The sequence below is a fragment of the Catharus ustulatus genome, chromosome 21 (genome assembly GCF_009819885.2).
Source record: "Catharus ustulatus isolate bCatUst1 chromosome 21, bCatUst1.pri.v2, whole genome shotgun sequence".
NCBI lineage: Eukaryota > Metazoa > Chordata > Aves > Passeriformes > Turdidae > Catharus > Catharus ustulatus.
The window spans coordinates 10,419,261-10,436,050 of record NC_046241.1 but is presented as its reverse complement, the minus strand read 5'-3'; the positions used below and the strand labels follow the sequence as shown (position 1 = coordinate 10,436,050).

Genomic DNA, 16,790 nt, shown 5'->3' with positions numbered 1-16,790 from the left:
GATTCTTAAAATATCATAATGTGGAAAAACCCTACCCAAGAGCAAGCAGAATAACCCAATGGAAATCCAGTTAATTTAGACTGGTAATATTTACTGTTACTCATTAAGGAAATAATCTTTTTCACATGGATATGGCCATGTTTCAGGAACAGAGGCTATGACATCACAACCAAAACCACTGCTCCAGTATCACCAGGTCAGGCCAGCACATTTTAGTTAATTCACTGGGTTCTGTTACACCATCACCACATTTGTCACCCTCTAGCTCACAGTTACACGACACAACCTGAGCACTTCTGTTTTTTTCCTGTCAGTCTCCAGTGCTACAAGGTGAGTCAGTCAACCCAGCTCAGTTCTGCTCTCCTGCCTCCCCTGGATTTCCATGCTGGGTTGTAGCTCTACCCCACAACTGTGATGTATCCCTAAGGATTTTGGCTTTAAAGGTTTGTGCTCTCTACCCTCACTCTTCCCATCTCCCAAGAGAAACCTGAATCTTGAAACAAATGCAACAGAGGAGACCAAACCCCTGAGTGCCACTGAGCACACATTCCCTACAGATCTACACCAAAGCTCATTCAAAGGGGGAACAACTCCACAAGTGGAAGCAGAACAGCTTTTCCAAGACAGAATCCTCTCTGATTTGATTCAGGATTGATTTCCTCAAGGGATGCCGTCTCAAATCACTGTGCTGGTTCGTGTACCACCTCCAGCAGACAGAAAAGCAGCACACTCCACTCCCCAGCCTGCAGGGAAGAGACCAAGGGAAGCAGCACCTTCAGAAGCCAAGCCATGTTCTGTGAAGGAGGCAGGGAAGCAGAGCAGTGCACACCATTTCAGAGCAGCATTCTGGTCTGTTTCTGCTCACTGTAATTGCTTTTAACAGCACCCGAGGTAGGAAAGGAAATTAATATTCCTCTGCTCACCAGCCAACTGTACTTCCCACACAGCTTGAAGGGACCCAGCTCAGCCAGCTACTACAAGTAAAATGAATCCCTTACCAGTCTGGAAAAGCATTTCTGTACTTGGTGCTGACATTCCATGAAGATGCCAAGGAATCTGGGCAGACTTTTAACAAATTAAAAAAAAAAAAATCCTTCAAACTTGCAACTGGCTGCTCAAAATCTTGCAGTCTTGTATGTTGGTGTAGGAAGGGATAAACAGGAATATAAATATGTGCTTCAGGGTACCAACATCTTCATTCAAGTACAGTATGATGCAAACACATGCAAATTTAAAGCATTTTCTGCAAGGAACAATTCACCACCTTCTCTTATTGTAATAGATGCAAACATTTTAGCTAAACAAAAGAAGCTAAGGCACTGTCTAAACACACACCCAAGATACAGCACAGACTTCAACACAGCAAGAGGTAGCTTTAATTTAATTAGCACATCCACAAGATTCAACGAAACACTAAAATTGATTTTTTTTTTAATTATGCAAATCAAAGTTCCCTGGCACTAACTCACAGAATGACTGAATTAACAAGTTGAAGAACCCTAACCCAAGAAAACACCCTTCTCTCAAACACCAGTGCCTGCACAAACTAAGAAATAAGCAGTACCTACGGGCTGATGATGCTGATGCATCTATCCCTCATCAGTCAGCTAATTAACACACTCCAAACCTCACTGTCACCTCCCCACTCCCTGCACAACCTGAACATTCCAACATAACCTAAACCCAAAGCCCAGCTCAACCAGCGCGCTGCATCAGAGGTGAGATGTGGAAACGAGGTTTTCAGAGCCCTGTGAGCGCAGTGCCCGTGTGTTTGGCCACTGCTGTGTGTCCACACGGATATTCCTCAGGCAGCCTAATTGCAGCTGGCATAGCTGCACAATGCCATGGATTCCTCGGCTCCCCGGGGAACGGGAAGGATCTCCATGGAAACAGACAGTAGCACTTGTTCTTTTGATAGTATTCTGACATGGCTGTAATAAAACTTCATTTATGACAATACATTACTGTGGTTTCACTACAGCTTTCTGCAGACAAGAGCTGCCGTTCCTGCCATCCCTTCCTGCTCTGTGCTGAACATCACACACTCTGCTCCCAGATGTTTTGCCATGAGGAAGGATGCATAAGCAAAAGAGGAGATATAGCCCAGTTTTTTGAACATTATTTGGTGAGAAACAGCCCAAACAACCCCAAAACCTCAGTTGTTTGCAGAGGGGGCTTTTAATACAGCTCCTCCCACCATAGGAGACAGGGAATGCACAACCCACAAGCAATTATACACCCAACTGGACAGCTCAAGACCTGTGTTACACCAAGACTTTTTGCTGCTTCCACATCTGCAGAAGGACACCAGAGCAGTGAGCACAGACAAAGGCAGCAGGTTTTCCTGTGGGGTGTGCCCAGCCCAGGCTGCTGGCTCAGAACTGGCAGCAGGAGGGCACCTGCTCTGGCTGAACACCACTACAGGAGGGATAAAAGGACAACCAAACAAACCCCAGTGCAGAGGAGGGACTGGAGACTTGATTTAGGACAGTACAATAGCCTGCAACAACAAGTGGAAACCACTTCCAAGTTCTTGGCTTTTAAAACATTCCAAATGGGACGTGAAGACACAAACTCTGATGCTCTAGAACGATGGGTTTCTCATACTGGGCACAGAAGCCAGGTTCTCTTGCTGCACTAGTGTGGCTGGTGGATAAATTTCACAGATAGAGCAGAATTTTATCCAATTCTTGCTGTACTCTTTGTCTCCACAAAGACCAGCACTACTAATGTGCTCATAATTAATTCTCTGTCAGTTCATTTCAGCCATGCTGCCAGATAATACTGGCTGAAACCCAATTAAAGGTGCTGAGGTGTGCTTGGCCAGTGCCACATGCAAGTTGTCACACAGGGACATTAAAGATGTTGAGAACATCCCAGAGACTCATCAGTACGCTTCAAAGAGGAAGGCTACAATAACTGCAAGTTAACATTCAAAGCTTTAAATACATTCACAGTTTTGACAGGTGATAAAAAGAGACAATTTCCTTTTATGCTTATGGGCTTGTAGTAGTTACAGGCTCCTGTTCCCAGAACCTGAGCAGCAGTGGGATAAAAATGCAGTGGCACAGAGCCAGGAGGTGCCCCCTGAGCCTCCTTTTCTCCATGCTGAGCTTCCCCAGCTCCCTCTGCTGCTCCTGGTGTTCCAGAGCTTTGTTCCCATCCCTGGACACTCTCCAGCCCCTCTTGCTTCTCTTGCCATGAGGGGCCCAGAACAGGACAAGCTGCCTCACCAGTGCCCAGTACAAAGGGACAATCACCTCCCTAAAACATAGCTGCAGAAAGTCTTTTAATTCCTTGAAGTTTCAGGTTTCTTTCTGATACTGAACACATTTAAGCACTTTTTAACATTTAAAAGAAAATAATACCAGTGACAACACACCATGGCAAAATGCTTCCTTACACCCTCCCTCTTCCCAGCCTTTTTCAAGAAAAAAAACAAGTGGGAGTGGGGAAAGGGAAGAAGAGAGCCATTGCAACATGTTTAACAGTTTATTCTAACTTATAGCCCAGGGTAGAGACTATGAAGACAGCCCCCCTGGGTTATCCCAGCAGCATGGCCACAGGAGATGCTATCACTGGGAGCACCAGCACAAAGTACACTTTCGAGCAGCAACCTTGGCAGACCATCATATGTTTTCCTCAAATGCTGTATTTGGCATCTGCATTGGGAAGAGAGGAAGGAAATGCTACTGAAACAAAGACGTGGCAGGCTGAGCCCTTGCAATTTTTGGCAGCAGCAACAGCTAAGCAGCTGCCAACACAGCTATAGGCTCAGCTCCCTGTAGCTGAAGTGCCCAGAGGAGGTTTTGGGAAGGAAATCATTGCTCTCCTCTCCCTCCCCCATCACTTCTTTTCTATGAAACGTGGTAGGGGCAAAAGAATAGCATAAAACACAGCAGCAAAGCCCAGCATCATCTTCAAAACAGAAGGTGTCAGGTATGAATCAAATGCATTTATTATGCTGGAGGGAAAAGCAAGCAACTGAACTAAGAATTGGGATGCTTGCCAAGACATTTCCAGGTGAACTCCCCAGAGAACAAGCACTAACAGGGCAGATACCTGAGAATTATAATGTTGCTTTATCCTGTCATTATGCCCATGGGAATCACAGGTCTTAGAGGTGAAATGGTGGTCAAGTGTAAGAAGCAACTGTGTCAGGTTACAGTAAGGACAGAGGCAGTTCCTGTTCTGCAATGTTCCTATTTTCACACAGCAGAACTGGCTGCTTAATCCCTTCTCGATTTCTATTTGCCATGCTTCATCCAAAGGTATTTTTCATTTTCTTTTCATTTAGCTGGACCAGAAGGTTTCTTTCTGGAAAAGTACCATGGATATGCTGAGAAACTCCATCTCTCATCTCGAAATCTGATACAAGCAGTACCTCCCTCCATGGCCAGGGCAGAGACAGAATGGCTGGAGGTTCTCTGTCCCTCTCTGATCTGAACTGTGTTCATTTGTACCCTTCAGTGACTCAGGCCAAAATTTCAAGCAAAATCTATCAGAAAGACAGTGTGATGCCATACGGTCCTGGAAATCCTGGTCTCAAGATCTGACCTTTTGCTTTACACTGTCTTTCATGGGGGGGGGTTCAAACTCAATCACCAAGAACTCCTTGTCTCTACTGCCCATTTGCCATTCAGATTTTGGAGCACAAAATGTTTGTTTTGGATTTGGTAATCAACTTCTAAAGCACATGAAAGGATTATCAATAGCAGGGGGTGGAGGAATTAAAAGCATCTTTGCTAACCATCTGTGTTTGACTAACAGCAAGCTATAAGGGCCCAAACATACAGCATTACTCAGAGACCAGTAAGAGGCTGAACTGCCAACCAGATATGAGCTCAAACCCCTGTTACTTAAGAGACTCTACAGCAAAGCTTAGAAATAAAGCAGCTTTGGATACATGCTGTTTAACTCAGCATATATTGACATAAACAGGATATCCATATTACTGTCCAAACTTGTATTCCCCCTGCAGATGAACCAGTTGGACTTTCCAGCTGTTGTTGCAGCTGCTTAGTAGATAAATGTAGATTTTACCTTTCTCTGTGGTTCAGATTAAGCACTTGTTTCACCAGACACATACAGGGCATGGTTTTGATGTTTCTGTTTATTGCTTCCTAAATTTCTTCCCCAGAGATATTCCCTCTCCTCCTTTCCTCCCACCCAGACCAATCCTCCTCATTCCTTTCTTTTTCCAGGGAGACAGTGCTTTGGATTTGCATGCTGTGGACTGCACACAGTCATCTCTAATCCTTAATTGTGGCCTTCAGACACACCATTTCAGCAATAATCACATCAGTTTCATGGGATTTCCAACTTCTAGTTTACTATTAACTGGAACCTCTGCTCCTACAAGCATTCCTACATACAAGGTCCAAAAGTACCCACACAGTGGTGCATTGTTCTCCCTTAAACAAACTTACTGGTTTTGGGTTTGAAACATTCACTGACTTCAGCATCACACACTGCAGTGTGTTCCAAGGCTTTTCTGAAGGAATACTGCCAAAAATCCACTAACCTTAAGCCATTGAAGAGCTGCTTAGATTTATCCAATAAGTAGCAAAAGTCTGTCACCGTTTTTCTCTCTGCTTGAGGAATATCATCTTCAGCTCCCCCTGATGACATGATTTCTTTTAGGGCAAGCTCAGTCCTATGAAGAAAAAAATAGCCATATTATTCAAAAATCAAGGGTTGCTGTGGACTCATCCAGACTGAGATGCATCCATGGGGATGTAACATAGAGCATGCAGTTCTCCATAGGTTACTCTTCTCAAGACTCATTAAAAAAAAAACAGCTGAGAATCAAGGCATGGGACTAATTATTGCACAATGCACTAGTTAACAGAGCAAAATTAAAAGTAACAGTGGTACAATAGTCACAAAATAAAATAACTCTGAGGACTGTCTTCACAAACACAAAACTGACAATGAAAGGACTGTAGCACAAACAGCACTTGGATTTCACACTTGGACAAAGAAATCCTCTCCAAATTTGCCTTCTGCAGAGGTATTTATCCTGCAGTTGTATTTAGAGACCAGCCTCACTTCTCTTTACATTTCATTTTCTTCTGTAACTGCTGAAAACTGTAGCTCAATAGCTCCTATTGCTAAAACAAGGCAAATTTAGCCAGAATACTAAAAAGTACCCTACCATCCTTCCTCTCTGCAGCCTCATGACTGTTTTGATTCCATGCCTTGCATTGCCCACAATCAAACCTGCAGATCCTTTTTTATTCCTCATGTAAGTAAAATGTTATATTGTACAATAATCACGTGAACAAAAAGCTAAGATATAATGTAGATAATTGTAGTATTGAGTAAGTAAGGGAATATGAAAACCTACAGAGGCAGAGTAGCTTTTAAAAATCTTACTCCAAATATACACAGATATCAAATTATCCTTTTGAGCATACAAAAATGAGCTACAGATTTTGCAGCAAAAGCAACAACCAACCATCCCTGGAAATGGCTGCTAGGGCTTCAGCTCTGCCATGCTCAGGATTTTTGTGCAAGATAAACACACCTCTAAGTGGGCACATGCAGAGCTTTCACTTCCAGCAGGTTCTCTACCAGTTCTGGTAAGTGCTTCTGTTAAGCAACAAGTTTCCATTTGTGCAGCAGCTCTGTTTGGATGCTATTTGCACAAATAATTACCTACATGTCCCAGTCCAAGCCAGGAAATGGCAGAGCTCACTTTTCCAGCCATCAGGAAGCACCCAGAAGCATCCTTCAGCAACTGTCACCAAAAAATCCTTCACAATAACTAAAGAGGCTTCAGAAATGGTACCCTGAACAAATACTCCATGCCTAACAAATGCAGGAGAAAGTGGCAGTTTCCACTCAGCTTTTGGGGTAAGTTAGAGGGCCATCCTGCTAACCAAGCAGTCCCATGATTTCCCAGTTCAGACAAGATGCAGCCCATGTAGATTTGTTTTCACACACCCATGTAACAGCACACCAGAGCAAGGCCATGGGGGCACTGGACAAACCACTTGTTGAAGAGCTCCAGGAAAAGGTAAAAAGGGTCTCTGTACTGTCAGGTAAAGTCCAAAACACACCACTCAGATGTCACAAGCTTCAGCATGAGCCTGGCAAGGATGTGAAAACCGAAGCACCAGCCTGTGTCTGAAAGCTCCAAACATTCACATTTACACAGCACAGAACAAACAACACCAAGCACTTAAAGCACCAACATATGAGATCGAAGTGAACAGTGAGACCTCCAAAAACAGATGTCAGAAGCAGCCAGGAGGTGATTCAGGAATTTCAGGAAGAGAGACAATACCCCAGGTCCTGTGTGCTCCACAGCAAGGGTGACCTAAATCCTGCAGCGAGCCCGTGGGTTCTGCGCTCCACCGTGGCACTCCAGGCACTCCAGAGCAGCTTCAGACACATTTGCAGAAATTGAGGAGCTTGCTTAAGTTGCAAAGTATGTTTCATACAGTCTAGATATCAGTCTTTTAATTTAATGGCAGTGAATTTTATTTTATGCTATCCTTAAGTTATACTACTCAACAACCCCAACCACTGCCAACATACCCTGTGTTAGCCCTGGCACAGGCAAGTAAAACCAACCAGGCTTTGGGCTGGTTTTCAAAACCAAGTAGTTTTCACATGCAAGGACTTCACCAGACCCACTGTTAGAGGCCATTTATGCAATCAATAAAAGATACACAAGAAAATCCATAGCCTGCCAATGAAAGGTATCAGAAGGCAGGGAAAATATGTGAGGCTGGTTTTTCCAGCTGACACAGAAGGGAAATAAAATTAGTTATCTCATGCACTGGTTTTGGTTGATCATGCTCTGGAGGGGGTGGTATTTGGTGCTGTACAAAGGAAGAGCCACTATCAGGAGCAGCTCAGGAGAGGAGGAGGTGCTCCTGCACTAAGGACTGTGTTGTAATGCAGCAGCAGTACAGACAGGAGGGAGAATTATTATTAGAACAGCAAGTGGGCACAGCAAAGGGAGGAATACAGCTCCTGACATCGCCCTTTCCTAAAGGACTGCTCAGCTCCAAATGAACAACATAAATAAAAAGCCACCAGGAGCACATCCACAACAGGGACCTCTCCTTCCCTTTGATACTGGAAGTTATCACATGGATCCATACTTGGCTGCAGACAGACAGTCCTCCCAGCTTTGACAGCCCAACTATACCAGAAATATCACCTACTTAATTTCTTATTCTCTGTTTGATGCTTTTTGCTTTCTATCATACAAAAGAAACTGTTGGGCTGTTTTGCATGACAATTTTTCTTAAGTAGCACATTAAAAAAATGCTCTCCAGAGTCTGCAGAAGGAGACACTGGTTTAAAAGACTTAGAATAAGTCAGAAAATGGTGGCTTCCAGCAGAACTTATTATTCTCTCAAAGATTTTGCCAACTCCTCAGGCCATACAAGGCAGAAAACTCATGCTAGCCAAGCCCCACACTTGATGTGCCAGGTTCTTCCCTACAAGCTCTCAGAACACACAATTCCAGGTTTGCTAAATGCAATACATTATTGGATTTTACAAATTCAACCCACTGCAGGGCCCAGGGTAGCAGACATCCCAGAGGATGGCTGAGGCTGGAGCTGAAGGAGGGATACAGGACAGGGACAGAGGTTTCATGGAGCTGGCCAGTATTTTTAAAGTCAGATGCCACTTACATCACACACGTCTCCACTTCCCTGTGGTTTGTTGTCTTTTGGCTAAGGTTTTCCAGGCTTAGCTGGAAGGGAAAAAGAGTGCTGAAGTTACTGGTATGCACTCCCCACTGGCCCAGCCCTGGGACTCAGGGCTGCAGAGCAAGGCGAGCTTTGTGAGCCGTGCAGGAACGCTCTGGGTCAGGGAATGCAGCTGACAATGCAAGTCCAGCATGGATATGTTCAATAAGTGCATTACATCCTCTTACACTTGCTACGTAGCCAGGATCACTGTAAGCTGCCATTCAGCTGCCTGCTGGAAGGGGAGGGTCAGACCTTCCCACCCAATGTGTACCAGCAAATAAAACCTCTCACTCTGGAGGTGCAGCCAGCGTGTAACCGGTGGACAGGAGGATGTCAGGGTCTGTAAACTCCTGTATCAGGTAGAATCAGGAGCAGTTTTCTGGAACTGGCTGGATGTGGCACCTCGACCTCCTGACAGAGCCCTTTTGCCTTTTTTTAAGCCGTCACTACTTCTCAGTTATGTAATCTTGACTGGTTTTCAAATGCTTCCCACTCCCCACTTAGAGGCACAAGTGGTAACCAAAAACCAAAAGCAAACACACTCTGCTCATCTAGTTGATACAGGATTTCCCCCAAATGAAGATGTTCCTAGAACTGCTCTCTACAGAAACCAGTGGAGGAAAACACAGCCCAGTCTATCAGGATTTTAAAGCTGTCAAACCTTGAGTCACAGACCAGCTCTCTTTCCACTTTTCATCCTGACACATCTCCCACAGCATCACTGCCAAAAGGGGATGCGACACAAAGCCAGACACCCAGCTGGTATCTATTTCTTATCTGCAAATTAACAACAGATTAAAAAACTAAGCTCCTGATCATTCATACACAAAGCCTGGAACCATCATGCCTCAAAACTATCAAAAACCAGCTGATCCTGCTTTCACCAAGCAGGATGCCTACCTTGGCTCCCTATTTGCCTGTCCTTCTCTTCTGCAGACTGGCACACTCATGTCTCATGTTTTCTTTCAACGCTATACTGCACGTTTTGGGAAAACCATCTGTGTGTTTCCATGTGATCTGCTCAGAGTGCTAGTCCTGACAGAGCCTCAGACAACACAAAATGCATTAGGAACCAAATTCATTCCTCTGACCAGAATACCTAACTCTCCATCAAGACCCACTGTCCCGAAGTTCCCAAGACACCACTCAGCTCTGCCCAACAAACACTGAAATAAATAATGATAAATAATTCCCCCAGACAGGCACTGAAAACCTCACAGCCTGCTGGAGTCAGGAATTCAGAGGGAATGGCAATGAGCAGTTATACATCAAACCATTTCTTTAGAAAATGTAGGTGCAGGGGGGAAGAAGATTTCTTTATTACTCCAAGGTTTTTGTAAAATTTGGAACCAATCACAGACATTCCTCACCCCAACCACTGCTCACCTCGGGGCATGTCTGCACTGCAGTGGTTGCAGCTCTTCCAGACACATCCAGCTCCTTTTCCAGCAGCTCGCTGGATGCTGCAGGAGGCATCTGGGAGCAGGCTGAGCCCACACCTGAGCTCCTGGCAAGGCTCAGTCCCAGGGGACAGCAGTGCCCAGGGCCAGCTCACAGAATAACCACGGTGTTTGTGTCCCAGCTCTGCAGACATGCACACGGAAAAGGACGTGGCCTGGGCTTTGGGGACACGTTTGTCTGAATGCTACAATGATAAGCAACTTTAACTTAAGAAACAAACGAGTAGCTGTTGCATTTAACTGATAGTGCTGGTCAAATCATGTTCCCTCTGCCTGGATGTTTGCTTACTTCAAAGGGCACTAAAAAGAAATTAATTACAAGAGTGAAAGCCTGATTTCATACACAAATCACAGCATGGCTGACAAAATCACCTGCAAATGCAACTAGGTCTAGCAAATATCTCCTATTGGGAATTCTCCAAGAAACTGGTTTTCCTACTAAAGTACACATTTTTACAGCTAACTTGTAAAAAATACTGCTACCTCTGAAGAGGGAAGTCACTTTAAAAAAATTATAAAACCACCCAGAGCCCAGTGAGCCTGTGTATAACACACCCACTCTCCTGGGCACGAGCAGCCAGGGCCAGCAGCTGCTCCTGCAGGGACAGGGAGCCTGGTCCCACTTCGACCTGGATTGATCCTGCCCTTCACATCCCAACAAACCCAGCTCTGCCCAGCACAGGGAAAGCTTCCACTGCCCTGGGGCTCCTCACGTTCTGAGGCGCTGGCAGATGCTTCCTACAACACAAAAAAATTTATTCTGTCTGTCTTTCCCTTTAACAGATGCACTAAACACATCGCTCCACTCCAGCTTCTTTTGAATTTTGTGAAAATTACTCACTAGGTAATCTTCAGGACCCTTCTCCCTAGAGCATCAACACTTACATCAGACTAGGGATTTAAAAGCTGCTTGGAGTAGAAGAAAAAAGAGGAAGCCTGATGGTGCAATTGCATTCCTAAAAAAGGGAAAGGAGCGGGCAGGGGATAAATAAGAAAACAAGGTAAAGCCACACACACATTCCCCAGCTGCACACTGCTGTGGCCAGGGGAAGTGGCAGGGAGCAGGCACTCAGTTACACAAGAACTGTTACACAAGCCGCTTAAATTTTATCACTGCACTCTGAAAGTTTACTACTCTCACATGAACGCATAATTCCTTCCTCAGCACATCAGAAGATGAGAAGATCTGCAAAAAGCCTCACAATCAGACTCAGAGCTAAGGGGAGCTGCCACCTCTGCATTACCTGTGACATCTTGGCAGGAACAGCCTCACCACTTCCTGCAGGAAAACAGGCAACACCACAAATGCCACTCCATTCCAAGTCAAATGAGTCAGAAAATACAACATGCAGTGTCAATCCCATTATTTTAACTTCAACTAAGTGCTTCATCTGTAGAATCAGGCTTTTCCTATGTTTCAGACGTCTTTAAAAATCCTTTTACTGCTTAGAAGCACACCTGTCTGCATCCAGAACTGCAGCTTTGGCTTATTTCTCTCAGAAAAATGCGGAGGTGCTCATTAACATCATGCCATGGAAACCGTGTAGTCCCTTCCTGCCTCCTACACTGAGCTCATGGAAGCCACACCTCAGCAGCAGACTCCTCTGAATTCACTCTGAACACAAGACATGATCTCACCATGGGATGCACGTGGCCTTCAATCGCCTTCAGAACACAAAACTTTTGCTTCTCTTCTTTATGTTTCTGCCACTGACAATTTGTTCCACCTTTGTCTGTTCTGCGCCCTCTGTGATCCCCCTTTCACTGCAGTTCACGACCTTTTGTGTATAAGATGAACAAAGGGCACAGGCTAAAAATGTCATCACAGTTGGGCCTCTGCTCTTCTACTGACTTCACTGGTTTGCTATTAAAAATAGGCTCAAGCTCAAAGTCAAACCAAAGAAGAATTTCTGGGTCATCAGAGTCTAGGAATCTCCAGAAGATGGTGCAGAAGCAATGTGGAAGAGGACACAAGTGTTTCTTTTCATCCAAATTCAAATCATGAATCTGTCGTGGTGTCTGCATACCACCTACGTGGTACTTAGCAGTCATTTGCTTTGTATGAAAGAGCAAGAGAAAAAAACCCACCAGGCTGGCCCACTCTTGGCAGGGGTGGGAGGGTAGAAGGGAGACAGAAAAACACCATCAGCTGTGGCAGGGAGCTGTGTGTATTTACATTTCACAGGCTGAACTATTTAGTGGTTTATTTACACACAATGTTCTTGGAGCAGCTAAAATGCCAGTTGTGTTTTATCTCGATTTTGTGGCAATGCACATAAGCCACAGAATCATAGCAAGAGTCTCCAAACGAGAGATGAACCCCCTACATCTGGAAAAGCGCATAAGCCGCTGTGAGAAAGGAGGGAGATTTTGGGAACACAGGCACAACAAGGGTTGAAATGCATTAGTTATGACAAGACACCAAAATACAAGCCATGCTCAGTGCAACAGCTCGTGCACATCCCAGGGTAACCCCCAGAGCCAAGCCAACCCGGCACGGCGGCCTCGGGTCCCTGCGGCTGCCCCTCCATGTTAGAGCGAGCAGGGAATTGCAGGCAGCTCCATTTTATGCACATTTGATGGCAAGACGCCAACACAACTGTTGACTGAGCCAAATCTGGGCCCCCTTGAACTAAGCCATCACCTAAAGCAGGGCGGAAAAGCACATGCCTCTCGCCTTCCCAGCAGCCAAGTTCCTGAAAAGCATCCCAGTTACAAGAAAGATTTTTCTTTCTTTCCTCTGACAACAACTGATGCTTTAACTCTCTCATGTACACTCATTAATTTGAAATGGAACAGCCAACATGAAGCTGCAACATACAGCAATGGGATGGAGAGGCTTCCTTCCAGCGAGCCAAATGATTTTCTGGCTGGCCCAAATGGCAGCTGAGGCCAGTGCCCGATCTGGAGGGCGGCTATCGTCACACTCTGCAGCCTGTTCCCATCCTCGGCCAAGGTGCCACTGGCTGCCTTCCAACTGGAACCGTATTCCGACAAAAGGGAATGCAGGACAAGCTCGGGAAAGCTTTCTGATCCTTTTGGTTCCCTTCTTCCCTCCCAACCGGGGCTTGGTGGGAGCTGCCAGCACGTTTGGGAATGGCATGGAGAACATTGTCACTCTGGGGATTCACCTTCCTGAGCAGGTACTACTCCTGAGCCATGCCTCTGCCTCACAGCACAGAAATCCCTCTGCTGACTTCTGCTTTAATTATATTTTAAAACTCAGCTTCTAGTCTGCGCTCCATTATATTAATAGCAATAATTAAAAATACTTCAAACAACAAGTCCTCTAAACCTGCAGCTCCATCCAGGCTTTCTGGCATCGCACACTTCCTTTCCTGACTGACATCCTCAGGGAGCCAGATTGATGGTTACTCTTTTCCATCCCTGCTGCAGGGCTGTGCTGTGTTCTCTCAGCACATGGAAGCTGCAAGGTAATATTTGTGTTGGCAACTTCCTCACATACTTTACAGACCCAGACCTCCATCTGACCCTCGGTGCAGCTCCCACACACAACTTGGTCCACTCCTTTGAACTGTCTCCTCCTGCTGCAACACATGCTCCATACCATACCTCTGTCTCCAGCCTGTTTATACACATCTTCAACAGAGTTTTTGAGCTTCAACAGTGCACCTTAGCCATAAAAGCCAAACCTGCAGAACGCTCTTATGCAAGAACACCGAACAAAAGTACTGTAAAATCTGCATTTACAGGTCCTGGTTGTCCTTCCCCCAAGATTGCTCCAAACAAAGCTATCATTTTCAAGAAAAAATGAGAACTGTGTAAAGTTTTGTGTAAAAAGATATCAAGATCCAGGTTTTTATGGTCAGAATCCAATAGTTGTACTGTGCTTTAGGGAGCTAGTGGGGGTGTTGGGGGGTTTTGTTTAATATATGTTCCATTTCAGCTCTTTAGGCACTAACACCACCTCAGAAGAGATTTTCACACCAGAGATCTTCCTTCCTCACCCAAAGCACACCAAGCAGAATAAAAGATAAGCCAACAAAGTAACGTGTCCAGATAATCCAATGAATTCCCATTATCCATCTGTGCCGCAGCAGATCATCAACAACTCCATTTAACGCCAACAGAGCTACAGCAGAAATAAAAGTGATGCAGGAAGAGGGGAGATGAGAGTGGCACAGGCAGCGAGGCAGCTGCAGTGCGAGCAGGGGACTGTGCCGAGCATCATGTGATGGCAGGAGCAGCAGCACCGGGAGCTGCAGCCCCCAGCTCCCACCTCCCCAAATCCCTGCCCTCCTGCAAGGCCACGGACACCACCAGCTGATGGCAATGCAGAAATGACATGGGTTAGAAGCTTCTCGATGTTTTGAATCATCACGCTCCATTTTTGTTACTTCCATCCATAAAATAAAACAGGGACACAAATGATTAACAATGAGCTTCGTGTTCCTCCTGCTGGAATGCACTTTCAGCATCTTTATCACTTGTAGATTGACTTTCTCAAAAGAGCACAATGAGCACAGAATGCAGGATTGTTCTTACACGTAGAGCAAAGCCCAACTAGACATTGTTGTGATAAAATATTCCCTGGTTTGTAAGGGACATGGATTGCCAACTGAATTTTCACACTGTATTGCAGCCACATTTCAAGACAAAACAATGATCACATTCTCCTCTGTAGCACAACAAAATATTCCCTCTCTCCATCTAGTTCCTGTGAATGGTTTTTCTATTTCCTGCAGTAAAGGACCTGGCCATCACATTCGTGACTGCCTGTATTGCTCTGGCAGCCCAGAATGACTGGAGAATAATGCTCTCTGCTCCTAGTGAAGTGACTCACTCTTTCATTTAACATAAATCGTGGTCCAATTTATCCAAACATCTTGAATGAGACTGTATTAATCTGATTTGAAAATGAAGCCTCTTTTCCCTACACACATAATCCCCAGCAGGGCACCAGGCTCCCGGAGTGCTTCCTCCAGGGACAGCACAACCACACCATGGGTTCAGGTGGGGTGAGGAGATCCCAGGCAGGAACTGCACCTGCAAATCCCACGGCAAGACCCAGAGCAGGATGATTTTCCACGATTTGCAAAGACTGCTAGCAGCACAGAGGTCCCTGTGCCCGCAGGAGCGGAGGGAAGCACACGCATGCTGGCAGACTCACTCACATTTTAGTCTTCGTATGGTCCCACAGCGCTGCCCTGCACTAGCTTGGACAAGATGCTGTGAATTACAGGTTGCATTTAGATAGCTCGTGCAAAATCTAGATTTTTTTTTTTATATATATATTAAGGGGTGCATTAAGGGGTTGGAGGACTAGAAGTGCTTGGCCCAGACACAGATAAAGCATAGCAGCTTGGAGTCTGGTTATTAAATGACAGACGTGGAACTCGGACATTGATGAAAACAGGTCCTACTCTGTGGTGGGAGATTAGATCTAGATCTGAAAACCTGCAGTCTTGATCTTGAATGTTTAAACAGGTTATGGATATGTTTATAGGACAAGAAATTTGAGGGGATGACACAACACAACAACCATCCAGCTTCCGTCCCCAAGGGCATCTCATGTCACCTATTGTCCAAAACACCTCTCTGTATAAAAACCAGTAATTGGTGACAAGGGAACTGCTGCCATAGAAGTTTAAAATCAGAACAAACCCACGATGATTCCATCAAACCGACAGCCTGGACATCCAGCACTGCCCAGACTGTGAAACCCTGCCACATTGCATCCCCACAGGCTCGCTGGCCGCTGCCGAACGCCGCTGTCACCGGCGTGCCCGGCAGCCACAGCCGCGCCCGGAGGGGAGCGCGGGGAACGGAGAACTTAACGAACAGGGGCTCGTTTGGGTCATTACCGCAGCTACGCCGCCAGCCCAGGCCCAAGCGTTAGACGTGTCACATCGCGTTCCTCCCCTCCGTTAGCAGCAAGCACAGCGGCGAGCACGGCCCGGTGCCGCCGCCGGGCCTGGGCAGCTCCCGCCCCCGCCGCCCCGCTCCGCGGCACCGGGGATGCTCCGCGCAGCCCCCGCCCGCACCTGCCGCCTTACCTGGGCTCCCGCGCGCGCCAGGGCTCCTCCGCCGGGCCCGGAGCTCTACGGGGGCGAGACCGCGGTGAGGAGCGCGCCGCCGCCGGGCCTGCCCCGAGGCGCCCGCAGCCGCCGCTGCTCCCGCCCGCCCCCGCCGCCGCCGCCGCCCCGCCCGCGTCCTCCCGCGCCGCCGCTCCGCCCCCCCCGCACCTGGAGGCCGGGCCGGAGCGGGGCAGGCGCTGCCGGACGGCCCCGTTCACCGTCCGCACCCGCCGGTCCCGACCACGGTCCCGGTCCGGGCGCGGCCGCAGCGCCGCCGAGGTTCGGGGAGCGCGGCTGCCGCCTCGCGCCGGTCCGCGCCGGCCAGCCCCGCCCCCGTGCACTGCTATTGGCCGAACGCTCAGGCTAACGGCGAGAACGCGTTCTGATTGGCTGTACCGGACGTCAATCAAGAGGCCCCGCCCCCGCGCGCGGTGCCGGTGAGGCGCGGCGGCTGCTTGGATACGGCGGCGGCACCGCGGGGAGCGCGACTGGCACCTCTGTCTGTCTGTCTGTCTGTCCGTGCATTCATCCGTCCCGCGCGGCCGCCTGCGCGCACGGCCCTGCCCCTGTCCCGC

General features: G+C 47.1%; 1 protein-coding gene across 1 annotated transcript in view; it reads right to left on the bottom strand.

The window, feature by feature from the left end:
* Positions 1–16,790, bottom strand: part of SCAI (suppressor of cancer cell invasion) — a 33,110-nt gene that overhangs the window by 15,946 nt on the left and 374 nt on the right. Inside the window, exons 2-5 of the mRNA XM_033077848.1 lie at positions 16,384–16,558; positions 16,195–16,239; positions 7,292–7,389; positions 5,525–5,656 (exon numbers count right to left, since the gene is read on the bottom strand). Coding sequence (XP_032933739.1) covers positions 5,525–5,656; positions 7,292–7,389; positions 16,195–16,239; positions 16,384–16,558 — 450 coding nt within the window. The remainder of the gene's footprint in view (positions 1–5,524; positions 5,657–7,291; positions 7,390–16,194; positions 16,240–16,383; positions 16,559–16,790) is intronic.